Genomic DNA, 27,811 nt, shown 5'->3' on the forward strand with positions numbered 1-27,811 from the left:
TGTTGCTTGCTGTGTAAGAAAAGGGGCTTCAGGGCAGCCCAGGGGGCTAAGTGGTTTAGCGCCGCCTTCAGCCCAGGGCGTGATCCTGGAGTCCCTGGATCGAGTCCCACGTCAGGCTCCCTGCATGGAGCCTGCTTCTCCCTCTGCCTATGTCTCTGCCTCTGTGTGTGTGTGTGTGTGTGTGTGTGTGAGATGAATAAATAAATAAAATCTTAAAAAAAAAAGAAAAAGAAAAGGGGCTTCAGGAGATCATCTCCAAATTATACAGCTAAGTGACTGAAAGATGGGTGCTTCTAACAAACCTGCTGCACCAGCCAAAATTACCTACTCCTTGTTTCCAGACATCTTCTGCCTTTAATTATACCACCCCATGGGGAGAAATGGCCTCCAATTTTGAAATCTCACTCTTTAGGGCCCAGTTAAAAAAATAAAAACAAAAACTAAACAAACTTTCCAGCATGAGGTACTGATCTCCAGGACCCAAAGTTCTCTCTCCCTCTGAAATCTGAAAGCCCTTACTGTTGGTGCTTCTTGTTTGGCATTAAACCATTGCCCTGGGCTGTTTTTAAATTTGTTTTGGTTTTTAATCTTTTCCTGTGTATCTCATTTCTACAAAGACCATACATTCTTTGAGGCCAGGGACTATCTGTGCTATAAAATTAGAAGCTGGAACTAGTATTTCTAAAGTTTCTTCCAATCCTTATAGACCACTGTTTCTGACCTTCACTCTGTGTCCATCTCCTCAGTGCTTAGAACAGGGTCAGGTCTACCTACAGCAGACCATCAGATTTTTAGTTTAATAGTGGCTGAAGGAGACAGGGGTAAATGGGTATCTGCTTATCAAGAAGGCAGGTGTACTTGAAAAGAATGAATAAAGAGCAACTGCTTGGTCTTGGTAAGGACCTAATTCCATTAGGAGATCCCCTGGTACACATTAATCATACAAGACAAGACTTGTTTAGGACCACAGAGCTGTCTATGCAGAACACGGAACTCCTACATTAAAGCTCTGTCTCCAAAAGAAATAGTATTTATCCTCTCCACCGACTCCTTCCCCTCCCCCTTTCCAGGTCATTCTCATTGACAGGACAGGCAGCATGGGACATGTACATAAAAACTTTAATCCATCCCATCTTCAGTAAGGCCTACATTACTTTTTTTTTTTTTAATAAAGATTTTATTTATTTATTTGAGAGAGAGGGAGCACAAGTGAAGGGTGGGGTGGGAGAAGGGCAGAGGGAGAAGCAGACTCCCTGCTGAGCAGGGAACCTGATGTGGGGCTCAATTCCAGGACCCTGGTATCATGACCTGTGCCAAAGGCATATGCTTAACGACTGAGCCACTCAGGCACCCCAGGCCTACACTAACTTGAAGCTGTTCCAGCATGTTTTACAGACCACATCTTTGGAAACAGTAAAATGAAGTTGCCTCGGGTCTCACTGTGGTACTACAATTGCTTACCAGGCACAAATATCCAAAAATAAGCAACAACTAGATGATTACTAAGTAAAACCATATTATAAAGTACCCTATGTCTCTACTCTCTACTTTGTCAAACACAAAAGGTAAACACATTCATTTTCATCAAGAATGCAACAAGAGAAAAGGAGTCCTATAAGCATTCACATAACTGGTCATATAGGGAAATAGGAAAACTGACTTCTTGAAACCCTTCAAGAATAAAGCTATGAGTGCTACAACTAGTATTTTTTAATAAGGTCCTTAAAGGATGTGGTCAGATTTGATAGTTTATATCAAAAGCTTTAAACATATTTTTTTGTGTTGATGCAGCATCCCGTTCCCTGACATTAATTCAGAGAATTGGAGACACACACAAAGATTTATATAAAAGTGTTGCAGCATTATTGCTAATAAGAAAGAAATCAGAAACACTTAAATATTCAACAGAAGACTGGCTAAATAAATTGTATATTCATGTGTCTGACTGACATGCAACCATTAAGAAACCACTGTGGAGGGGCATTTGAGCAGCAGGAGGGGATGAGCATCTGCCTTTGGCTCAGGGCATGATCCCGGGATCCTGAGATCGAGTCCCGCATCAGGCTTCCCACAGGGAGCCTGCTTCTCCCTCTGCCTATATGTCTCTGCCTCTCTCTTATTTAGAATAAATAAATACAATTTTTTTTGAAAAAGAAAGAAACCATTATTGAAGAGTTTTGATGACACGGGAGAATGCTCATGATATAGTCAATGAAAAACACAAGTTACAAAACATTAGACGTAGTATGAGCTCCATTTGTAAAAGGAGGAATGGCTAAAATTGACAACACAAGAAACAATAGGTGTTGGCAAGGATGTTGAGAAAGGGAACCCTCTTGCACTGTTGGTGGGAATGCAAACTGGTGCAGCCACTCTGGAAAACAGTATGGACCTCAAAAGTTAAAAACAGTACTCTACAATCCAGCAATTGCACCACTAAGGTATTTACCCAAAGAATAAAAAAACTAATTCAAAGGGATACATGCATCCTGATGTTTACAGCAGCATTATCTACAATAGCCAAATTATGGAAACAGCCCACGTGTCCATCAATTGATGAATGGATAAAGATGTGGTATATATGTGCACAATGGAATATTACTCAGCCACAAAAAGAATGAAATCTTGCCATTTGCAACCACATGGATGGAGCAAGAGAGTATTCTGCTAAGCAAAATAAGTCAGAGAAAGACCAGTACCATATGATTTCACTCATATGTGGGATTTAAGAAATAAAACAAATAAGCAAAAAGGGGGAAAAAAGAGAGGGGCAAGTCAAGAATCAGACTCCTAACTATAAGAGAACAAACTGATGGTTACCAGAGGGAAGGGGGTGTGGGGATGGGCTAAGTAGGTGATGGGGATCAAGGAGTGTACAAGTTATGATAAGCACAGGGTCTTGTATGATGTGTTGATTCACTATATTGTACACCTGAAATGAGTATTACACTGTATGTTAACTAGAATTTAAATAACTTTAAAAAAAAAAAAGCGGAGGCTGTTAATCTTTCTATGGCTTTTCAATGTTCACTGTTACTCTTAGATTTGCCCATGTCATAGGTCAGTTTCAGAATAATCTGAAAGCCTTAGGGAAAGTCCAACTCTTTTACTTTATAACGTTTTAGGTTGCTCCAAAAAAGGGGGAATTTAACTTTCCGGAGTAGAGAATGCCTCACTTCCTAAATCTACATCAACTACTTCCCATTCATCAGTTCCTATCAAAACAATAGTTTTTCTTTTTCTTTTTAAAACAATGGTTTTTCTAAATCTAGACTCCAGAGCTATAATTTATTGCCCTGATCTAGCTCCCTCTGGAAAGGAGAAAACAGACATTGTTCTGACATCAGGCTTCACAGTAGACACATATCATAAGGGATGGTGCTGGGAGGTCAGATTCTAAAACAGTTGGCTGTGAAGTCTGAATAACCAGCATCAGGTCCTGAATTCTGATGTATTTTATGCTCCAAGAGCATGGTAGAGGAACATCTTGGGAGTGGAAGTCACCAGGCCTAGGCATAGGAGGGCTAAGCAGCTCTCTGGACTGTATGGTTTGAGGAACACCAGAGACCCAAACCACTCTTCTTATCACAAAAAGGCTGGCTGTCCCTTTGTCTAAATGTTCTGAAAGCCTCACAGTCAGGTGTGATCATTCAACTATAAAAGGGGTGGTCTTTGCAGTGGGGGTCGGGGGAGACATTGTCAACAGGTGTGTGTTTTCCGGAGTGCCATGAACGGGAGGAAAGGAGAAGGCAAAAAGGTCCCTTTAACATGTGGCAGATTAGTTCATGGGATTTACCCCATATTCCCTGATAGAAAAGTCCTTCCTATAGGAGTCAAGTTTTGATTGGTGGGGCTGGGGGTGGGAGGGAACAAAATGCAAGAATAACAGGAAGGGTCAAGTGCAGAGGTTCCAAACTGGTAAGCCAATCTGGCCCAGAAACATGTTTTGTTTGACCCTCCTTGACTTTATAACTGGGAGACTTAGATATCTATCTTTGGCATCTCTTCAAAATCTCAGAAAATTTAGCAACACTAGGCCTGCCATTCCCCAAGGTAACGATCGGCTGTCCCACTGGAAGGGTATGTGCTCCCAGACTCTCAGGGGCCAGGTGTGGTAGTGAATGCAAATGATGGTACCCCCTGCCCCCATGCCAGCCTGTCCCCTCCTGCCTGTGTCCTGTCCCACTCCTGTAGGCCGCCTCTGTAACATCAGCTTTAGGTTATAAGGGCAACAGTCTTTTCCAGTTCATTAGTTCCGTGTGTCTTTTTCCCGTCTGTTACAACACTCTACCAAGAGAGATGAAATGCACCTCATGAGACAGGAGCTGTCATTCTTCCCATAAAAGAGAAACCAAAACTTGCTCTAGTCCTAAGAGTCCCAGCTGGCTAGAAAAAAAGGTCTCAGAGATTTGCAAAGACCGAAGTATGCCCACACTGGCTGTCAAGGATTCAAATAGCTAGTTTCTAAATGATAGCGTGAGTAACATTTAAAGAATATAGTTCCTTTTCCTTGGAGTGCCTCCCCTTCAGGGAATCCACCGCTAATCCCCTGAGCTGGAAATCTCCATTCATTATGTGCCAGCAGGGGTACTGACTCAGAATTTAACACAAAGTTTTATAGTAGTTCCTTCTAAGTTCTGGGGAGGAAACTTTCCAATTGTCTAACTAGAAATCCCTGTTTTGTTAGAATAAACTCTTTAGCACTCAACATAAAAAATGTTTCTAACGTGGACTCCCTGCCCCGAATAATTTGTTTTATTTCATAATTTATTATTTATAATAATAAATAAATATTATACTGTTTAAGTATAAAATTATGCTTCTTATATCTCAGAATATTATAGTTTTAAATCACTACAATGGTTAAAATAAACTCAAACTATATTGTGAATTAATATAAACAGAACCAACCAAATAAAACCTATAGGTACCATAAATATTGTGAATATGGCAGAAATGGCAATAAATCATGTCTGCTAAGAAGCAATGCTCCACAAACATGAATCAAAACATTTTTCCACAGAGACAGAAAACAAATATGCTAAACATACTAAATAGAACTATGGCTCTACTATTTATTTTTTCCACTTAAAAATTTCCAGATAATTTGATAGAGCTATATCCAACAAATTTATTCTTTTTTTTTTTTTCAAAGATTTTGCCCATCTATTCATGAGAGACAGAGAGAGAAAGAGAGGCAGAGATATAGGCAGAGGGAGAAGCAAGCTCCATGCAGGGAGCCGGATGTGGGACTTGATCCTAGGTCTCCAGGATCACACCCTGAGCCGAAGGCAGGCGCTAAACCACTGAGCCACCCAGGGATCCCCCAACAAATTTATTCTAGTTGGAACCTCTAACTACTGGCCAGTTTTCATAATCTTCATTCTAACTAAGAATGATACTGTTACATTTAAGTTACCGTGTGTACCTGCAGAAGCAGGAAGGTCGGCTCTGGCAGCCTGCCCTCACTGGGGAGGGTATCAGGCAAGTCATGCTGTAGCCCCAGTTTGTCAACACTGCGCGTGCAGGTGGCACACGCAAGCGAAGCAGCCAAGGTAAAGCCCCAAAGCCCAATCCCGGTCTCCCAAGGTCAGATTTTCTTCCACAAACTATTCCAGACACAGAGCAAACTCTATTCAAACGCAAACGAGAACAACCAAAGGCACCATTCTCCCTCTAGCACCAGAGATGATACACAAACAGTCCACACACTCTAACCTGGGGGATTTACTTTGAGCAGAACCGTGGGATCTGAGCTCCCTCTCCAGCTACCACAAAGACAAGGAGAATGAATGGCCAGGGCTGGGGGGTGGGGAGAGAGAGGGCCAGACTCACCAGGATAGATGAGTAAGACAAGCAAACAGATTTCTTCCAAGTTCTTGGCTGAGGTGTGGATTGTGCCTAGATTCCCTGTCCCTGAAGCCCAACTAATCCACTGCTAAAGCAAATGGCCTTTCTGAGAGCAGTCCCTCAGAGTTTTCCCCCTTGCACCTTATAACTTCCAGAAATTCTTGAACCTCCTGCAGAACCTTAGAAAATAGTATGGGGCACCTGTGTGGCTCAGTTGCTTAAGCACCTGTCTCTCAATTTTGGCTCAGGTCATGGTCTCAAGAGTCCTGAGAGCGTGTGGGGCTCTATACTCAGTGGGAGGTCTGCTGGAGATTCTCTCTCTCTCTCTGTCTGCCCTCCCACTCCCCTCACTTTAATAATAATAATAATAATAATAATAATAATAATAATAAAACTTTTTATAAAAAAGAAAATGGTATTCAAAGAGTACTAAATTTCAAAACTTCCTAGGAAATACCAAGGGAAAGGGCTTAGAGTGGAAAGTACACTATGTTTTAGAAATAAGATTGTTAACAACCTACTCAAGAGCAACAAATAGTGGGACACTGGACACTGGTGCTTGGCCTGGTCTGATGTAACATTTAGCTTTCCTAACTTCAAAAGCCTCAGCACTGCAACTCAACTTTGAACTACACTGTACTGCACTTATGAGGCTCATCTTTTTCTTCCCCCTCTCTTTTTAATTTTTTCCCTACACAAAGGTAACACTCACTCAACAAGCATTTGTTGAGTATCTACTCTGTGTACCATGGCAGATAAGAGAAAAAGAGGTCTCGGACCATACTGAGCTTACATTCTATTATGGTATAACAAGCCTGTGTAAAAATTCAAACTATATAGAAACAGGCAATATAGAAAGTAAATATCCCCTATAATCAACTACAATGAACTGTTTCAAATAATTTTCTGTGTACCTGAGAACTTAGCTGAAAATCTTTCTTTTAAGATAAGTTTCCATCTTCCAAGAGAATCCTTTGTAACCTTTCCCACTCACACCACTGTGATTCCCCACTCTTCAGGCCTTGGGGGAGGGCTGGAATAGTCCATAAAAATGCCATCTTCCCTGGGGCACCTGTCCCAGGCAGGAATGCTCATCAGCTCTACCTCCTGAAGTGACTGCTCTATCTTGTTTCTTCATCATAGTCAGGTCAACTTTGGACTGTACTTTCACTTTGTGCCTACAATCTTGAGTTCCATGCACCGAATCTTCTTTCCAACTTTCTATTGCAACTTGGCACCAGCAAGTTCCTTGCCCTTCCCTGCCCCTGGAGCTAGGAGCCAGCCCCACTTATTTCTAACCTGAGATGGGCAAGTACCTAGATAGCCTCCTGCAAGGGACAGGAAAGATGGGACAGTTCTAAGAACTGGTGTCTCTTTGTTCTTCTGGTATATAGCATTTGCCCTTAATTTTTCTTGTTGCTTTGAAAAGCTTCTCTGAGAAGACAAAATAGGAGTTTCTTGGATTCTGTCTTCATATAGGTCTTTTTTAGTTATTCACACCAAGTCATACTGAATTCACGGATTATTAAAGATCAGTAACCAAAAATGTGGCCCTTTCTTTTCAAAGGATATATAATGTTTAGTTGTGCATAGACAACTTGAAATGTGGGGAAATGAAAACTAGGAAGTACTACTTCCACTCCTATCGTTGGGGTGCTTGGGTGGCCCAGTCAGTTAAGCATCTGCCTTCAGCTCAGGTTGTGATCCCAGGGTCCTGCTTCTCAATCTGCCCCTCTCCCCCACTCCTGCTCTCTATCTCTCAAATAAATAAAATCTTTAAAAATAAACAAAAAACTATCTTCTATTGTTTTTCCCCAATGAGAAAGATCATACTAGGGAGGCTTATATAAGGCAGGGGTTACACAACAATCTCAAATGATGGTATTTGGAAGATAAGATTAAATTCAGAAATACAGAAGACTGTGAACTGCTAGTCAAACCACATTTGGGCAATCTGTGCCACCAGCAAGCCCAGTCAAATGGGAAAACTGGTTGTTTTTAACTCTGGTTACTTTTGTCCCTCTTTTTAAGAAAAACCTAGAATCCAGGGCAGCCCCGGTGGCTCAGTGGTTTAGCGCCGCCTTCGGCCCAGGGCGAGATCCTGGAGACCCAGGATGGAGTCCCACGTCGGGCTCCCTGCATGGAGCCTACTTCTCCCTCTGCCTATCTCTCTATGTTCTCATGAATAAATAAATAAAAATCTAAAAAAAAAAAAAAAACCCAACAACCTAGAATCATAAATACAAATATAGTTTATATGGGTTAGAAAGTGGAATGAAGAGGAATGACATTCTGCATATCCACCAGCTTAAACCCGAAAGTAAAGAGTCGCAAACACATCACAGCCCGTAAACCCCCCCACCCCAATACTCTATATACTCATTGATGGACTAGAACATTGTATAGCCTTTTAAATAAAATATGTTGTTATCAATCCATATGCTCCAAAAATATTTCTCTAAGATCTAGGTCTGGTAATATTAGTCAGTCCCCGGGCATGAATGTTCAATCTCCTCAGTATAAATGAATGAGTCAGAATTTCTTAAAGTCCTTTTCTATCCCTCTCCTCCCCTCCTCTCTCTCTGAGTCAGGACTATGACGTGCTTAGAGATTATCTGAAAAATTCTGATAAACATTTTCTCCTCTACCTTCCCCGTACCATTCCCGATTTCAAGTCTCCAAATAAGCAAAATTATATGAACGAAATAAGGTATAAGTAATTACGTTTTGGTGTGCTTAAAAATACATTTAAAGGAATGAAAGAGTATTCAAAAGTATAGCTTTCCCCAGATTTCAGTGTTTCCCTGAAGAAAAGGCTCTCCCTGGCTCCCTTGCTTCAAACTTTCTCCAGAACTTACTATCATAACAATCCCCAATCCTGGGGATTCCAGGCCTTCCAAGCTGTCACCAGTGGCCTTGCCTCAGGGTAAATTGATGGTTTTACATCCCTGGTCTCAAGTCTTCTAGTTCAGGGCTCTTAGATCTGCAGGTGACAAGTGAAGCCTATTCCAGAATTATTCCTCCCAAAAGGGCAAATTCCATGGTGGGTGGTTCTGGGCTGTCTGAACCAGAGTAACTCCCAAGCTAGTTCCATCAGAGATGAAGTCTCAGAGACCTTATAAGCTTTCAAGGGTTGAGTGGATGATGGCCCCTTTATGTTCAGAGATTAAGTACACCCAAGTGTACTTGGGCAAGAGCAAGAATTTTAAAAACACTTAGAACAGCATCTCTATAAAAAAGAAAATGAATGAATTCTGAATAATTCATAAATTAATAATAAATGAATTCTGAAGTTCTAAGCATTTCTTCTATAGATTTTAGCCACGAGAGCTTAAAAATCTAGGTCTGGTGCCAATTCTTGAGCCAGCTTTAGTTGTATGCACCTTTAAAACAAACAAAAACACAAAAACAAAAATATAAAGAGAAAAATAAAGCAGATTGATAGATCTTTTTAAAGCAGCATGGTTAGAACAAAAAAAAAAAGAAGTCAAGAAACTTTGGTCTGGTCCTGGCACTGCCGCTGTAGCTTGATCACCTAGACTATATAATCTTCCAGGGCTCATTTACTTCATTGATAAAAAGACAGAGTTGGGGAGGCTGGTCTAGGTGCCTCTGAGAACTCATCCAGTTCCAAAAAAATAATCACCATTCTAAATTCTACTCAGTTTTGTTAAAATGCATATTTGTTAGGCATACTTTCCCTTTGTGAATCTTCATACCAGATACTATTCACCTAACTTAAAGTCAAAGGTGATATCTTATTAAGAACAAGCATTAAAAATTATATAAAAAAAAAGATGAATCTTCTGTCTTGGGTACCAAAAAAAGAGTAGACTAGAAATGAACCAGGAAGAGACTTCTGCTTCAACATTTCTACAGAATATAGATCTGGGACACCTGGGTGGCTCAGCAGTTGAGCGTCTGCCTTTGGCTCAGGGCATGATTCCAGGGTTCGGGGATCGAGTCCTGCATCAGGCTCCCTGCAAGAAGCCTGCTTCTCCTTCTGCCTATGTCTCTACCTCTCTGTCTCTCATGAATAAATAAATAAAATCTTAAAAAGAAAGAGAATAAGGATCACTTTACATTTTGTAGTCAGTTCTAAATTCTTTCTTGACCAGGATACTGAAATAAATAACAATCACCAAGAAGGAACACCTCTAGTCTTTGGCTGTATTTGAGAGAGAGCTTTGAGCCAAGTGCAAACAGAATGGTAGCCTCTTCTGCTTGCAGGCCCTGAAATTGCAGGAAAGCAGCTCAGGTGTCACCCTGACCTGCCCCATCTTAGAGTGACTACTCAGTGATCTCACACACCTGCAATGGAATATTCCACATTCAGGGAAAAGAGGGTTAGGCTAGGTTGACAAAATGATTTCAATATAATTTTTAAAAAGATTTTATTTCTTTGAGAGAGGGAGCATGAGCAAGGAGGGGTGGAGAAGGAGGGAGAAAGAATCTGAAGCAGACTCTGCAATGAGTGCTGTGAGATCACAACTTGAGCCAGAACCAAGAGTTGGACGCTTAACCAACCAACTGCACCACCCAGGCACCCCTCAATAGAATTTAAGTGAAAAAAGCTGGACACAAAGCCCACACAAACACTATGGCCACAGCACTCAGTAAAATAACTGATCTTTCTCATTCTTTTTTCTGTTTTTATCTAGAATTTTTCTCAGGTCAAAATTAAAAATATTTTGGCTACCCACATTGCACATCTGTTTCTAAATATTTTGGGTAAAGAGTTCAAAAATCAAGCTGGCAGAAATCAGGTCATTTTGTAAGATGTATTTTTCAAACGAAGAGAGGACTTTGGACTGGCTTTCGCAAGTTCCTGAACTCTTCCTGGAAGGATCCTACAGGCAATATTTTTCCCAAGTTCCCACCCTCCCCTACTTTCCTTAGCCTTAGCAATCTATCAGCATACTTTTTTTTTTCTTTTTTCTTTTTTAAAGATTTTAATTATTTATTCATGAGAGACACACACAGAGAGAGAGGCAGAGAGAGACACAGGCTCCATGCAGGGAGCCCAACATGGGACTCAATCCTGGGCCTCCAGGATCACGCCCTGGGCCAAAGACAGGTGCTAAACTACTGAGCCACCCAGGGATTCCCCAGCATACTTTTTCTATACAGGGCTAAACAGTTAATATCTTCGTCTTTATCGGCCATATGGTCTCTGTCAACTGCCATTGTAGTAACACAAAAGCAAAAGCAGCCACAGATGCGGGGCACCTGGGTGGCTCAGTTGGTTAAACCTCCGTCTACTGGTCTTGGCTCAGGTCATGATCTCAGGGTCATAAGATCCAGCCCCACTTTAGGCTCCAAGCTCAGCAAAGAATCCGCTTGAGATTCTCTCTCTCTCTCTCCCCCTCTGCCTTCCCCTGCACCCCTGCATACTCTATCTCTCAAGTAAGTAAATAAATTTTTAAAAAGAAAAAAGCAGCCACAGATGCTACATAAATGAATGAGCGTGGCTGTATTCCAATAAAATTATTTTTTTACAAAAACAGGCAACGGGCCAGCTTTGGCCTGTGTGTAGTCATTTGCCAACCTGTGGTCTATAGCACACTGAAGAGGATCCATGGAGCTCGGAAGGGTCGAGAAAAGACCTGAAAGACTGCTTTCTCCTTCTAAGGAATAGCTATCAAACCTTTTCACAGCCACACTGATTTACAAGAATTCTTTCTGAAAGTAGTGTAACTAATGAATTTTCCCCCCAAAGTCACAGAATTGGTTCCTCATATGTAGCGGTTCTCAACCATGATATTGAGATATACACATACTATAGAATGTTTTGCAATTAATGTACTATTAATAATACAGTACTGGTTTTTCAAATGATTTTTTAAAAAAAATTTGTAAAACAGGAAGTGGGAGATCAATCTTCTTCCCACAGCCAGCCTGGTCCGTACACAATCCTGGGTATGTCTGCAGCAGCAAAGGGCTTGCTTACACATGGTCAGTCCATGTACGTTTCACCTGAAGGAGCCTTATGGGCCACTGAATCCAGCCCCTCTCCATCTTAAGATAACAACCCCACTCTCTCGCTAACAACTCAAACATGTCAGGTTTGGATCAGTTACAGTCTTACTAATATCCATCAAAGCATACATGAAGTCAAACAAGAGGAAATAAGAGATAGGCAAGAAGGGAGAGAGGGAAATGTGATAAGGCCTCCTACAACCAAGCTGAATAATTTGCTCACATACTCTTCTTTTTATAAACTTCCATTGTCGTTCATCTTAGAAAAATTGGAAAATGCATGAAAGTATAAAGAAAATTAAAGCCACAATATCATGGGGCAGTAACTATTGTGATCATTTTAGTTCCTTTCCCTTCAAATTATTTTACTGTATCAATTAGGAACAAAAGATGTTTTTGATAAAATTGCTTTTCTTTCTTCATTATTATGTCATAAGCCCTTCTCTATATTGTTTAATATGGCTCAAAAATATGATTTGGTAATGTCTATATTAAAAGCCCATCAAATGGATGGATCATATTTTATTTAAATTTCTCCACTGTTGTCAGATATTTATATCTCCTTATTTTTTTAGAATATATTAGAAATTGAAAATAATCCTCTAGAAGCTTATAAAACTATTTACATATAATATTTTCTATTTATGTTTTTGACACCAGGTGTCTCCTAAAACAGAGTAATATCTGGGGCCCTCCAGATCAAGGCACATCAGAGCACACGTTAGTGTCCACAGGAAGAGCATACAACCCAGGATGAGACATAGGGCCACTGGACCCACGTGCAGGAAAATTGGCCATCTGAGTCCTTGAACTTCTTTACTAAAGGCAGATTAGGTGGTACAGTCGATCAACATTGCAACTGTGGCCCAGGTGAGATGCTGTCACAAGACTGAGCCTTGTCTGCTCTCTCTGCAATACCCAACAGAGGAACACTGTTTTGCCTTGACTGCTATTATTAAAATTGTGTAGGAGAAAGGATGTTAAAAAGCCTGTGGCACACGTTTTGTTTATAGCATAAAGTAAATTTGTGGGACATTTCCATTGAAATAGGTCAACTAATTGGCCTTTCTCCCATGGGTGCCTGGAGGAGGGTTCTCTGCTGAGTGTTTTCTCTGCAGGGCATCATGGGCAGAATGTCATAATGAACAGATGTGGATGCCAGCCTGGCACCATCAACAGCATGGTACGCTTCTAAAAGTGGCCATGGGCTCTGAAATCTCTAGAGCCTTTAGCAGTAGAACCCAAATATATTTCCCTTAATCTAACTGCCAGCGAGAAAATTAAGACAAATTAATAATCTAGTTCATATAATTTATAACACTGGAAACCTTCCCTCCTAGAATAAATTGTCTGCTCTTAATTAAGCCAAAGGAAGAGAGATATAAGATAACTTAGTGGAGGGAGGGAATTATAATTATCCTCTTGAATTACACATAAAAAAAGGTCTAGTTCAGATCCCAGTTTCCAAATTGAAAGATATAAGGTAAAAGGAACATATGTGTATTTTATTATTTTTTAAGATTTTCTTGATTTGACAGAGAATGAGAGAGAGGGAGCACAAGCTGGGCAGCAGAAGGAGAAGGAGGCTCCCCGCTGAGCAGAGAGTCCAATGTGGGGCTCGATTCCAGGACCTCATGACCTGAGCCAAAGGCAGACACTTAACCAACTGAGCCACCCAGGCACCCCAACATATGTGTATTTTAGAAAATATAAAAAACACAGCAAAATTAAGGCTGAGCCACTCAAGGTAATACAAAAATGTTATTCTTTTACTTAAAGATGGGAAAAGGAACATTTCTGATTAAAATTTAAGTCTAACATTGTATTTACCTAGGTGGAATAAAAAAACAAGCACAAGGTGGTAAGGACAACTTTCTCACATCAACCACACCCCAACTTCTGTACCTGTCTGACAAAGAGATGTGCATGAACAGGACATAAACTCTTTGTTTGGGGTCTATGCCATAGGAACTTTGCTTATGCAAACAGAAAAGGACCAGGACTACAGATATGTCTCTCAATACCACAGGAAGCATCAAGTTACATGTAAATTGGTCAAATGTGCAAAGAAATCATTGTCACCTCTTACTCAGAACACTGGAAAGAGCTGGAGTCAATGCTTCAGGACAATGGCACTAGGTGTCCCACAAAGCCATGTGAAATAAACACGAAAATGTCAAATCCCACAAAGTCAACAGTCGCAGTTGACTTATTACAAACAATTCCTACAGGCCCATATGGAAATGTATGGTTTTCAAGACCTAAGTCAGGTTTACTGGAAAGTGGTAGTAAGGACACAGCACGCACTTACCTTACCAGTGCATCTGGTTTGCTTAGCTGGTTATTCGGAATACAGTTTTCCATTAAGTCCTTGTGTGTACTTGGGCTCTTGCTTGTGCATTTTTGCTTCTTCTCATTTTTACTAGATGAGGAAGGAATGCTCCCATTTGTGGCGCTATGACTGCGAGGTGAGGAGTTCACAACTCCACTGGCATTTTTGTAATTTTTTGAGGAAGCAGTGCATGAGTCCTCTTTCAAAAGATTTTCTGTACTTCCCACAAGATCATTATTTAATCTTTTACTATTGATATGGTTTTCCATATACTCAATTTCTTGTATTTTTGAGTCTACAGGTTGTAGAATATTGTTGTTATTAATTCCAAGATTATGTTTTTTGGCATCCTTGTCCTTTTCTTTTCCTTTTTCTCGGTATTCTATCTCTGGCAAAGTTGTAGAGAGTTTTTTGTTGGCTGGGATACCTCCGTTGTGGTGTATAAGGATCGAGGAATCCATATCAGGCAATCCTTTGGCTGCTACAATACCAAAAACAAACCAACAAACAAAAAACCCATACCGGAATATTTAGTTGTATAAAAACACAGCACAGATTGATTCAACAAACTGCATTGTCTACACTTAGAGACTCACTATATCAATTTGCAAACTCATTTAGAAGCAATAACTACACCAGATCATGCTAACTTTGGGAAGCAAATCCAGACAAATTTGAGAAGCTGTACGGTTAGAAAATAACCATCATTTATAAACACCAAACCATTATACGTTTGGCTTTGAAAATAAGATGAGGATTTTATAATTAAATCATACATATCAGTCAAATCAAACTTATCTATCACTGGGATGAGAGGACCCAGGTAGGTCAGACACTTAAGAGGCCATATTTTAAAAAATGCTAACCAGACTGTTAATAGCTTTACTGAAAAGAGAGCAATGAAATGAAACAAGAGGAGAAGCGTGATGTTAGGATACAGGGCATCTATCCTTTCCTTGACTCTAGCACTGAGATAAGAAGTTATGTCATTTACTAGACCACTCAAAAAGAATTTTCTATGTGAGGTCTACACATTCCAGTTTATCCAGGTCTACTTGAAGAAATATTTTTGCACCATACTAGAGAATAAGATTTTGGTATATACCAACTAAAAACAGGACTCCAAACCAAAGCGAACTGTCAATTCATCTATTGTATTGGATATATGCTCATTAGAGAGGTCCTATTAGGAAAAGTTCACCTTAAGATCCACATTGCATTCATTGTATGAATCATTTAGAATGGGACCTTTGCTCTCTTCAGAATAATTTTAACTTATAAAACAGTTGTTTCTCTCGATCTTGCTTATACTTTGGTTCTTAGTTTACCTCAATTACAAACTCACATAGTTATATATACATTGCTACTGAGAATAAATAGTTTTAATATTTTTAATAAAATATTGAAATACAAAATAAGCTATAAAAATAAAATATATAAAAATAATAAAATAAAATAAACATTCTAAAAGCACATGATCTTTAGACACTAGGTGGCAAAAAACCCACACCCTGTATTTCATGACCAAACAAAGCAACAGCCCTGAAGGGGAACACCAGAAAACAGGAAAATCCTTGGGAATCTTCCAAAGTCCTACCAACTTTTCCGGGGGGAGGGTGGTGGCAGGGGGGATTCTATTGATAGACAAAATAATGACTAATCTCTGAGCCAACACAGCTTTAGGGTAAAGACCTACCTTCCTCAGCCTCTTTTTCTTGCTTCTGTAGCATCTGCTGCTCTGGGGGGAGAGCTTGTTGAAGAAGCTGCATGTAAAATTCGTTCTCTTTTTGCACTTCCTTTTGCTTCCTCAACCGCATTTTGTAGCTTACGTAACTTTTGAAGCCAAAGCCCAAAGTCACCACAGGGTACCCAATGCTGGAAAGAAGAAAATCTAGCAGTAATTGCCAGTTAAACACAAACAACACATGCATAAAGCACATTAAGGCACCTATGATGGAAATTAAGAAATAAATTCTAGCTGATGATCGGTAGTAGAGCATTTAGTACACACATAAATATATGTAACGTCTGCTATGGAAATGAGAGGCAGCTGGCACACAGAACAAACCCCCAGGGAATAGCACGACTACTAGACCATAAGAGGTTGCCCACTAGACTCTGGCAATCTTCAAGCCAACTCAAGAACTTAACCCAGTGACTGTTGGGTATAGTGGCTAATGTCTCTGATTAACATTGAACAACTCTGTGCACTATTAGAACTTGGGCATCAGTATGCTTTTAAGAACTAATAGGGTAGAGATTTTATGAGTGGGCATAAGTAAACACTGTGTTAAAAAACCAAAAGGCACACAAATTCATTTTTAATATCACAGCCAGTGTCAATTCAGGTGACTACTTTATTCTTGCCACTTGAGGGGTATTGTCAACCAGCTATTCTTGAAAAGTCAGTTCAAAAATACTCTGTCATAAATAATTTCAAGAATCGTTTAAATAAGTATTAATATCAGTGCCAACATTTGTTTTGTCCCACCAAATTAAACCAGCTGTACTTATAACTCTAACCCCTGGGATAAAAAGTTGAAATATTTTCATCCAACTCATCAGTCTAGTATCATTTCAAAGCCTCTACAAACACTGTCAAAACTCATTATTAAGCTTCATTAACATTCAAACTTATAAATTATAATTAGTCTAAATGTGATCTCACTGCAAATTCAAAGTGACAAGTTTTATTGACCGAGTTCATTTAATTCACTTGCATGTGAAAAGACTTTCAAATACTGGAAACTATACCTTTTTAGTTGATTCCTGTTTATTTTGGTTTCTGCCATATTAGCAAAAATTAAGTCAGTTCATTTAAGCTTCATGAAACAGCCACATATTTCATCAGGACATTTTAGAAATTATTTGATTATAATAAAAATAGATAACATTTATCAGACACCTTTGTGCTTGAAATTAAGTTAAATACTTAACATATATCCCCTCATTTCATCTTTCTCATGACTCTGCAAGACAGGTCCCCAATAACAGGTGAGAGCTCTAAGGCTTACAGAGGTGACATGTCCAAGGCAACAATGCTGTTCAGGAAAAGAGCTGGGGTTCAGACACTTGTCTGCCTGAATAGAGGCCTCATGCCCTTTACCACTATGCTATGTTGTCTTCTGGGTTCGCGTAAAATCTCTAAGGAAAAATTTAGAATTGAACTTACCCTTTTACATTGAACACACTGAACAGAATTATAGATTAAGAATATGCATAATACTCACCAGTGAGCAGCAAATGGACGACAAAGGTCTACATGAAAATTTTTGAGATCTTTAAATCTAATTGCTGCTTCAATATAAACAAAGAGTATCCAGAGGGACACTGTGGGCAAACACACTCCCCTTTCTGTGGGAAAGCAGCAGAAAGACAAGCATCAGTGATAAATTAAACTACCAGAACAGATGGGTTGTTTGGGAAACTAGTTTGACCACAGTAACTTTCCTTTTATTTTTTATTTTTTGAGTATAGTTGACACACAATGTTACATTAGTTTCATGGGTACAACATAGTGATTCAACACCTTCAACTTCCCTATAGGTTATGTTGTGCTCACCACGAGTGTAGTCACACTAGGTTAGTACAGTATCATTGGCTATACTCCTCCCTATGCTGTGCCTTTTACTAATGTGACATTCATTCCGTAACTAGAAGCCTGGACCTCTGGCTCCTCTTCACCCATTTTGCCCCTCCCCTACGCTCCTTCCCTCTGGGAACTGTCACTTTTCTCTCAACTACAGTAACTTAAAAAAAATTTTTTTTTAAATTTATTTGTTACAGGAAAAGAGGTAGAGTGAGAGTGCATGAGTATGGGAAGGGGCAAAGGGAGAGGGAGAAGCAGGCTTCTCACTGAGCAGGGAACCCAATGCGGGGTCCCGATTCCAGGACCCCATGATCACGACCTGAGCCAAAGGCAGACGCTCAACCAACTGAGCCACTCAGGTGCCCCTACAATAACTTTCAAACTAATTAAAAAGCAATATGATCCAGGGGCACCCAGGTGGCTCAGTGGGTGATGTGTGTCCAACTCTTGGTTTTGGCTCAGGTCATGATCTCAGGGTCAGGGTCATGGGATTGAATCCTACATCAGGTTCTATGCTCAGCAGGGAGTCTGACTGAGATTCTCTCTCTCCCTCTGCCCCTTCCCCCGCACTCTTGCATGTTCTCTCTTTAAAAGTAAATTAATATATCTAAAAAAAAAGAATATGATCCAAACTGAAGTCTTTTCTATGACAAGAGATATGATTGAATCATAGACAAAAGACAAACATTCTATTTACAATATGTAAAAGAAAGGAGTCACAGCCCTACCATTCAAAGAGCTCCTACAAATTAATAAAAAGGCAACTGAAAAAAAGAATTTGCAAGTTATAAAAGAAAAATATAGATGGCTAAAAAACATGAAAAGATGTTCACCTTCACTACTGATTAGGGAGATACAAATGTTTTAAAAAGGAGATTCCGTTTTTTTAACCTATCAGATAAGCAAAAATTTAAGTCAATAGAGGGTGGGTAAGGCAAAGGGTTCATTCTCATACTTGGCAAAAATATAAATTGGAGCAACATTTTTAGAAGGAAGTTTCTCAGTATAATTAAATTTAAGATATACTTCTGACCCAGAAATTCCATTTCCAAGAATCTACCCTATAGAAATATCTTGCAATACAGTAAATAAAATACAAACAATGAGGTAATTTTCACTGATTTTTAGAATCAAAATCTGCAGGCTAGGTCTATGTCAGGACATGTTTAAATTTTTTTTTTTTTTTTTAAACGGAGATGGACTCATAGACATGAGGCCCAATAACTCTGGAAAGAACTCATTTGAGACTGTGTAAGGCAAGCGAGTTACAGAAGAAAGAACAGCAAGTCAGGGGCGGGAAATCAGGACTAAATGGCTTTTTACTAAGGACCTCTGGGATGAAACAAAAGAAAAATCATAGCACCTTGGAACTACAAAGATCATTTAGTCCAACCTCCTTATTATACTAAAGAGTAGAGGAAGGCCCAGAGTTTATACAAATTGGGTCCAAGTTCACAGAGATAATACTGGGTCTGCTCCCAAGAAGAACCTAAATCCCCTGAGACCTAGTCCACGCAGTAAGAAAATGCTGGAAGCTTTGTGAAGGCAGTGAATGGCCTCAACCACTCTTACAGATTTAACTTTACAAAATAAGGGGCATTTTCACAATGTACAAAGACAGCAACCCATAGGATAATGCATTTTCAAATTCATTTCAAAAATTTATATTCTCTAACTCCCTATACTATTAATTTCTAAAATTATCATATACATAATAAACACATTACAGCAAAAAAACCCAGAAATTTTTGGACAAAATATCTATATTTCTACACTTATCAGATAATAAAATAAAATCATGTTGAAAATATTTTTGAGCAAGTGAAAGATTCATGTTGTACACAGAGTTTTGTATCCTGTTTTTTCCCCCCTCTTAACAGCAAAGAAATTTACGATGTAATATTATCATTATTTTATGGCAATATATAATTTTGCCAATCCTTCCTAATAAACTTAAGAATTTTAAATTTTAACAAGTCCTAAGAGAAATTAATCCCAAGTCATATAAATTGTACTCATATTTGTCCGGCCCAATAAGAACACGAAGTTTGTTTTGTTTTGTTTATTTGAGCATTAATCAACCCAAATTAAAACATACTTCACAACTTAACTACTCCAGCATACATTTATGAGCCTTGGGCTAAAGCGAGGCCAGTATCACTTAGGATATTAGCTTCACTGCTGCTCTGTAGGTCACCCACTGAACTCATTCCCAATAGGTTCTGTTAATAGTTACAGGAGTAGTTTTTCCAAACTACTAAGACAATATTAAAGTAATTTAGGAAATCATTATAGTTCATGAGAGTCATGGATTGTTGAGCTAGAAGGCTTCCTCAGACATTATCTTGACTATTCCACTTTCCCCTGACAAAGAAGAAACTGATGGGGGAGCCTGGCTGGCTCAGTGGGTTAGGTGGCTGACTCTTGATTTGGGCTCAGGTCACAATCTCAGGGTCATGGGATCCCCACACCGGGCTTTTCACTCAACGGGGAGTGTGCTAGAGATTCTCTCTCTGCCCCTATCACCCGCCTCTCCCAACCTCTGGGATAAATAAATCTTTGAAAAAAAAAAAAAAAGGGAGAAGAAGAAGAAGAGAAAGAAAGAAAGAAAGAAAGAAAGAAAGAAAGAAAGAAAGAAAGAAAGAAAGAAAGAAAGAAGAAAGAAAGAAGAAAGGAGGAGGAGGAGGAGGAGGAGGAGGAGGAGAAGAAGAAGAAGAAGAAGAAGAAGAAGAAGAAGAAGAAGAAGAAGAAGAAGAAAGAAGAGAAGAACAAGAAGAAGAAGAAGAAGAACAAGAAGAAGAAGAAACTGAGACCTAGACAAAATGACAAGTGTAAATGACAACTCACTTGAAACTAAGACCCAGAACAAGAAAATATAAGAAAAACTAAAGTTTGAAAAAAATCAGTTTATTTAGAGGAAAGCAGACTAAGGAACTGTCCTGTTAGCTTATAAATCAAGTCAGATATGAGAGAGTGCTAAAGATGGAGAAAACTATGCTCACGGTAGATACTTCAAATAACAGAGCTGACCTGTATGTTCTACATGGGCCAACATTATCCTCTTAGCACCTCTGAGAAGAGGATGAATGCTGCTCCAGAGAGCTTTTAGGAGCTGGCACTCCCTAGGTGGTCAAAAACCTACAGTTTGTGGGAGAGTCTAAGAATCAGGTTTCATGCAGCTTGGTAGACAAGTTTAACACTGAGAGCTAATCCTCACATCCCCATGCATCCCACTCAGGCTTTCACATTCCACTCCAGGACTGGAGCTATGGAAACATCTCATCTCATCTTAGTTTGAGACAGCAGAAGTACAGCTCTAGGAAGAAAGGAGGGGACTGCGTGGCTCCCTGCCAGTCAGGACATACCAGAAACAGCACATTTTGATGAAGAGAACCACTAAGAATCAGGGAGATGAGGATGGCAAAAGTGCTTCAAATACCATACAAGGAAAAGCTAAGGAAATCAGAGATGTTGTGCCTACAGACAAGAAGGCTTGAGAGGATACAACAGTGTCTTTAAATCTCTAAAGAAATGTTAACCGTGGGTGGGAGACCACATTCCTTTGGTGTGGCTCTAACGCAGGGATGCAGTGTTGGGGCATGAGGGGATGGTCTGCAGACCCCTTGAATCTGAAGGAAAAGTTTTGTATACTTCTCTATATTTGTGGGGGGAAACCTCCTTATATCCTCTAAGAGATAAATGAGCCCCCAAACAGTCAAGATGTGCTAGGTCAAAAGTGTAAGGAGGAGAATTCTGGCTTAGTATCAGGAAGAACTTTCTATTACAGCTGCCCCAAAAGCTGAGTTCCTTGTCACTGTAGCCTTTCAATTAGAGACTAAACCACTATGTGTCAGGGATGCTGTGGGGATTCTTATGCCAAATAAGGGTTCAACTAAATGACCTCAGACATTCCTTGCAAAGCTGAAACTCCAGGAACAGCTTTCCTATGTGGAACATGGCTATCTTAGAGTCTACCTAAATAGAAAACACTTCAACTTAAAAAAAAAGAAAAGAAAAGAAAAAAAGAAAAGAAAAGAAAAAAGAAAATCTTCATCATGAGAATTGATCATTAAAATGCCTACACTTGAGATGTCAAATCATAAAGATTTACACTTTTCATTCAATCATGAAAAAAATATAAAATGTATTTTAAAGCTATAATCTATTAGGAAAAGGCCACTTAAAAATGTCCATATTAAACTCAACTCCAAATAATGCATTCAAAGAAATCATTACATTAAGAGTTTGAATCTAAGATTTCTATCTAAGAAGCCATTAAGACTTACCTGTGTGCCACACATACTGAACCCATACATATGTGCTAGCAGCAAAAAAAAGCCATTGTATGGGGATGAACAGCAGACAAATTATATTTGACGTAAACGCTACACAAACAAAAAATACTGAGAAGGCCTAAAGGAAAAAACAAAACAAAATTAAAAACATATCTTAGAACTTGTTATTTTCAAACACAGATTATCAAAAGCATGTTGGACAAAATCTCTGAAGCTGTCATGCAAGAACTGTAGAGCCAGTGACAACAGGAAATTTTAAACATTTAAAACCCACCATATAAAAAGTAGAGGTTAACCCAACATTAAAAAGTAATCCTATTTATGTCCTCAAATCATGAAGAAGAACTGGACCAGAACAAACTGAGGCTGGATCACAGTAAGTTCATTTGAACTCCATAGGTGGGTGACCTAAAACAACTAGAATTTTAACACAGAAAAGGCTCCTCTCTCCTTCTAAAATATTCCTAAAGAGCCTCATTCTTAAAGAACAGGCTGTTGGAGCACAAATGAACCATGATAGTAAGAATTATGTTGATGTTGAAGATTTTAATAATGCAGCCCTTCTCAGGACATACCTACCACTAGGTATTCCCAAGAGGACATGAACCTGAAGCCAGCTTTTCAAGGCTCTGGATTTCTGAGGACAAGAGTTCCAGGCTTATGGTATGGCCATGGAACACAAGAAATCTGCAGGTCAACCAAGGGAACAAGCCTGGGCCTGTGCCCTTGCTCTAATTCAGTAGTTTTCAAAACATGGTCTGGGGATTCCCGGTGTGGGGAAGGGTGCAGGTGTCTCTGAGATCCTTTCAGGGGGTCTTCCAGGTCAATACCATTTTAATAACGATAGTAAGATGTAATCTGCCTTTTTCATGCTCATTCACTCAGGACTAAGGTGGCTTTTTCTAGAAGCTACATGATATGTAATATTGCAATCGACGGAGTTCAGAAGCAGATATGAAAATGCAGCTGTCTTCCATTGAGCCAGATGTTAAAGAGATTTGCAAAAATGTAGTCAATCTTCTAATTTTTTTGTTTTGGAAAATATAGTTATTTTCCACTTAAAAAATGTAATTTACATTAACATGTAATGGGCTTGTTATTTTTAAGTGAATTAATAAACATTCAAATTTGTTTTCCATTTTAATTTCTAATGTAGTAAATATGGATCTAACCCATATAAATAAAAGCTCTTTGGAACCCTCCGTAGTTTTGAAGAGTTTAACGGGGCCCCGAGACCACGAAGTTTGAGAACCACCACTCACTCTATCTCTAACCCAATCACTAACATGGTAACAGGGCTCCAGAAATATTTCAAAGTAGGACTGGGTAACTATTGCTTCCTTCACTACCCTGCTTCCCTCCCCAGGTCTTTCCCTTCTTTTCCCCCTGCAATGGTAGAAGGGGGGGGCGGAGTATAATGATTTGATCAGTGGGCTTTTTAAATCATCAGTTACTGAAGATTTTCTGAGAAAATTAAATCCCTTAGACTTGAAAAACATATATTAATAAACATACCAGTCCCTGGTATCTGAAGGAATCATAGACGCTCCTGATGAAAAGCCAAAATGGCCACAGGTATTCAAATCTGAACTCCAGGACAAAATCTGCCAGGAGGACGAGTGCCCACACTACCAGAAATTTCAGGTATAAAAATGTACTGCAAAGTATAAAAATAAAGAATTAATTCAAGGTCATTTGTGAAACACTGGAAAAAGAAACTGCACTGTTTTGAGAGACAAAAAAATGTCTTCATATACCATGAAAACAATGGTGATAAAGGATAGAGAGATGTTGCTATAACCCACCTAAATTTTAAAAGCTCTGGCATTTGCTCTGAGACCCACAACTATTGATGTAAGATGATGACCAAAAATCCTTATTTCCACTTAAGATGGAAAAAAAATCTGTTTCACCACTATTTTAAAATGTGCTGTCTGACTTTAAAATACTGCAATACTCTCAAAAATTACAGCTTTCCAGCTATTCTTCATTAGAAGAAAATGTCACGATTGAAAGGCTTCAAATGTGCTGTTTCCCTAACCCTCTACATCTGTTTGAAGAGTCTTTGAAATTCTTGATGCACATCCTTATATGCTTGACGCGTTCTTTTTCCCTCTTTTCTCTTCTTCCCTTTCTATGTAGCATACACCTGCATTAGCCAAACAAAAACCAAATGACTTCCCCAAACAGAAATTAACTTAGGGAGGAGTTGCCAATTACTACTATGCATTGTGAGAGCACAAAATGTACATTCAAGAAAAAAATCCTAAAGCACCTCAACCTTGCTCTAGCTAAGATGTAAATGTGTACTTCCAGTTCCCTCTGGATTTATGTTAAGTAGAAGCAGACTTTGATAAGCCAGGCAGGACACATACTTAACCACTGCAGTAGCTCAAACAAAGTAAGGACATAGATTAAAATCTCAAAGTCCATTCTTCTAGTTCATGAGTTGTACAATACATAATAGAAGCCTTCAGATTAATAAAACCCTTACTAATAAGCCCCTAATTCTATGTCCTTAACTCAGTCAATTCTGGAGCAGGTTAAGTTTAGGCATTTAATTAAAAAAAAAAAAAGGTTTTCTTAGATATAGATTGGAAATACCTAAAATTCACTTTGATTTGGGCTAGAGCCTTGTATAACACAGACATTTCAAAATTGATGTGATTACATTAGCTGTTTGAATACACACCACCAACAAAATAAAGACTTTCATAAACCATTTTAAGTATATTAAAATAAGTTACAAAAAAACCCATAAACTTGGGGGGGGTGGTAGCGGTAGACAACAAAACCAAGATCTAGCACTGGGGATGATTCTGAGTCCTCTAAAGCCACAAGGTTTAAGATGAAAAAAACAGATAGGTCTGACCCTCAATGATACAGAAGCATAATGACACATAATTTGCAACTAGGGGCAATTTCTAATCCTCTTAGTAGATGGTCTTAGGGCTTGATAATAATTTTTGATTAAGAGGTTTGCTATACAAAGAACCCAAGGCAAACCAGAGGAAAACAGGCTTGCATTCTATGTCTCACATTTTAGTTCCATTTCACCAGAATCATATTAGCCAGATGAAGATGAGGCTGAGGCCCTCATTCTCACCCATTAAATCTGTCCCTGATCCAGTGGAGAGCAAGGCATATTTTACTAAAAGGAACAGCTGAATCACATAGGCACTCAGGAACACAAATCTAATTTCAAACTAGATTTCCAAGCTGCTTGGCTTTAAAACTGAAAGGTTTTTTCCCCCTGTCTCTAGAACAGTTTCTAGGTTTTAAAGAAGTGATAACAGCCTCTCATCCCTGTTTCTAAGGCATTTAAGAAATGGCATGCCTGGAAATGTTTTTACTTCTCGGATGAATACTTTTTCCCAAGGGGCTGTGCCTGGGTGAGGTGAATGAGTTGTGGCAAGTACATCATTGTGTGTAGACGTCACCACTCCCCAGGTGGACAAGGTAGACTACAATCAACTGTTTCTGCCCCAAATGCTCCCAAGGCACAGCAGGATCCCAGTCTGGGAGGCAACCTTCTGTTGCACTATGCAGTATTTAGATAGGATGATCCAAAGAATGACAGCCTGTTGAATACTTTGTACTAACCCAATCATTGAAACCGAAGGCAATACATAAATGATCATCTTTGTAACAGTGAACTACTCATTTTCAAGTTGATGACTTTATTTTATTTTATTTAAGATTTTATTTATTTATTCATGAGAGACAGAGAGAGAGAGAGAGAGGCAGAGACACAGGCAGAGGGAGAAGCAGGCTCCATGCAGGGAGCCCAATGTGGGGCTGGATCCCGGGTCCGATCCCAAGTCTCCAGGAATAGGCTCTGGGCCAAAGGCAGTGCTAAACTGCTGAGCCACCCGGGCTGCCCAAGTTGGTGACTTTAAGAGAGTTCCTCTTGGGATGCCTGGGTGGCTCAGCGGTTGAGCTTCTGCCTTTGGGTCAGGGCGTGATCCCAGGATCAAGTTCCACATCAGGCTCCCTGCATGGAGCCTGCTTCTCCCTCTGCCTGTGTCTCTGCTTCTCTCTCTCTGTGTCTCTCATGAGTAAATAAATAAAATCTTAAAAAATAAAAAAAGAGAGAGAGCTCTTTATAGATTTCTTTTGCAAAAAAGAATGCTTTCGTACATTTTATGTTCCTTGACACCCAGCTTTACTAAGTCACAGTTTAGAAGTGCAGATATCTGAGGAAACTTGACCTCTCACAAATATATGCCACTCAACTTTCCTCAGGCTCTCTTTTTAGGTGGGCCTGCCTCTAAAAATCAAGAGGTGATCTAATTAACAAAGCAGATTTTACAAATTTTATATGAAGAGTTCTAGAGCTTAGTTGCACAATCATGTGCTTGAAAATGGTTAAGATGCTGAATTTTACATTATGTGTTTGACCACACTTTTAAGTATATATAAATAATTTTTACTCAACTCCTAAAAAAATTTGATTTTATTTTAGAATTAGTGCTGAATTCTATTGATTCATTTCTGCCGTCAGGGTTCTAGAAAGTTTAAAACAGTTGCCTGATTTAGTATTCACTTAGGCCTCTGTATCAGCAAATTCTTATTATCCTTCTATAGGTACCTGTAAAAAAAATTTTTTTTTCTGTAAAAAATTTTAAAGTAATCTAAAAGTGAGTGCTTATCAGTGTAGAAATCCTAATTCCTTTCCGTCCATGTTCTGAAGGTCACAAGATTTTGCCAAATCCAAAGAGATGACATTCTAATGGGGGAAAGTTAGGTTTTAAGCTATTATGGCATTCTATAATATTTCTTTTAAACCATGAAGAGAATGTGATTAAATATAAAACACATTTACAGATGCAGTTCACAACATGGCTCATAACTTGATGTTATTTCTCTGATCCAAACACATTTTGAATAACTATAAAATATCTTGAACAAATATTCAAAGATTGCTATATGTTGGCTTACTGAATTTAAATAATAAAAGTATCAATACAAAATAAAAATAAATAAAACTTCTTTTTTTAATTAAAAAAATTTTTTTATTTATTTATGATAGTCACACACACAGAGAGAGAGAGAGAGAGGCAGAGACACAGGCAGAGGGAGAAGCAGGCTCCATGCACCAGGAGCCCGACGTGGGATTCGATCCTGGGTCTCCAGGTTCGCGCCCTGGGCCAAAGACAGGTGCTAAACCGCCGCGCCACCCAGGGATCCCATAAATAAAACTTCTATTATAGAACAGGAAAAAAAATTTAAGCATAACTACAATGAAAAGATAGTTTCCACAATTACATAGTGAATTTTGATGGTCTTATAAGCTTCTGTTTCGGATGCCAGTGAAACTAAGAAGAGACATGTGCAATTATTAAGCTTAATGGTGATGATTCTTTCAAAGTGCTTATTAACTATAAGTTTCTTTCCCCTCCCCCATTCTATTCCTACCCTTGCCATTTACAACCATTTTTAACCTAAATCTATTTGGCAATACTCTTCACCTATGGATTAATCGTCTATGATTAATGAGAAGTGGTACCGAACATTTTTCTTTTTTAAAGTGCACCTTCTCTCCAGTACCACTAGCTGCTGTCATTTAGATCATTTTCTGGAGCCCATGTAATTATCATGGTGTGGCCATCAATCCTCAGTACCTGACCTTTTTCCTAGGCAGACTAATGGCCATTTAGTTCACTTGGTCCTCACCACAGAAATGACTCTGTAGAATATTTTACTGGCTGTGCTAGTGGCCATCTATCTCAATCCCTAGCCTTCCTGTCACCTCTGTAATAGCAA

General features: G+C 39.1%; 1 protein-coding gene across 1 annotated transcript in view; it reads right to left on the reverse strand.

Moving 5' to 3' along the window:
• Positions 1 to 27,811, reverse strand: part of MACO1 (macoilin 1) — a 60,500-nt gene that overhangs the window by 21,055 nt on the left and 11,634 nt on the right. The window contains exons 2-6 of the mRNA XM_025446950.3: positions 23,561 to 23,702; positions 22,037 to 22,163; positions 17,392 to 17,515; positions 15,858 to 16,036; positions 14,141 to 14,642 (exon numbers count right to left, since the gene is read on the reverse strand). Coding sequence (XP_025302735.1) covers positions 14,141 to 14,642; positions 15,858 to 16,036; positions 17,392 to 17,515; positions 22,037 to 22,163; positions 23,561 to 23,702 — 1,074 coding nt within the window. The remainder of the gene's footprint in view (positions 1 to 14,140; positions 14,643 to 15,857; positions 16,037 to 17,391; positions 17,516 to 22,036; positions 22,164 to 23,560; positions 23,703 to 27,811) is intronic.

Source organism: Canis lupus, chromosome 2 (genome assembly GCF_003254725.2).
Source record: "Canis lupus dingo isolate Sandy chromosome 2, ASM325472v2, whole genome shotgun sequence".
Taxonomy (NCBI): domain Eukaryota; kingdom Metazoa; phylum Chordata; class Mammalia; order Carnivora; family Canidae; genus Canis; species Canis lupus.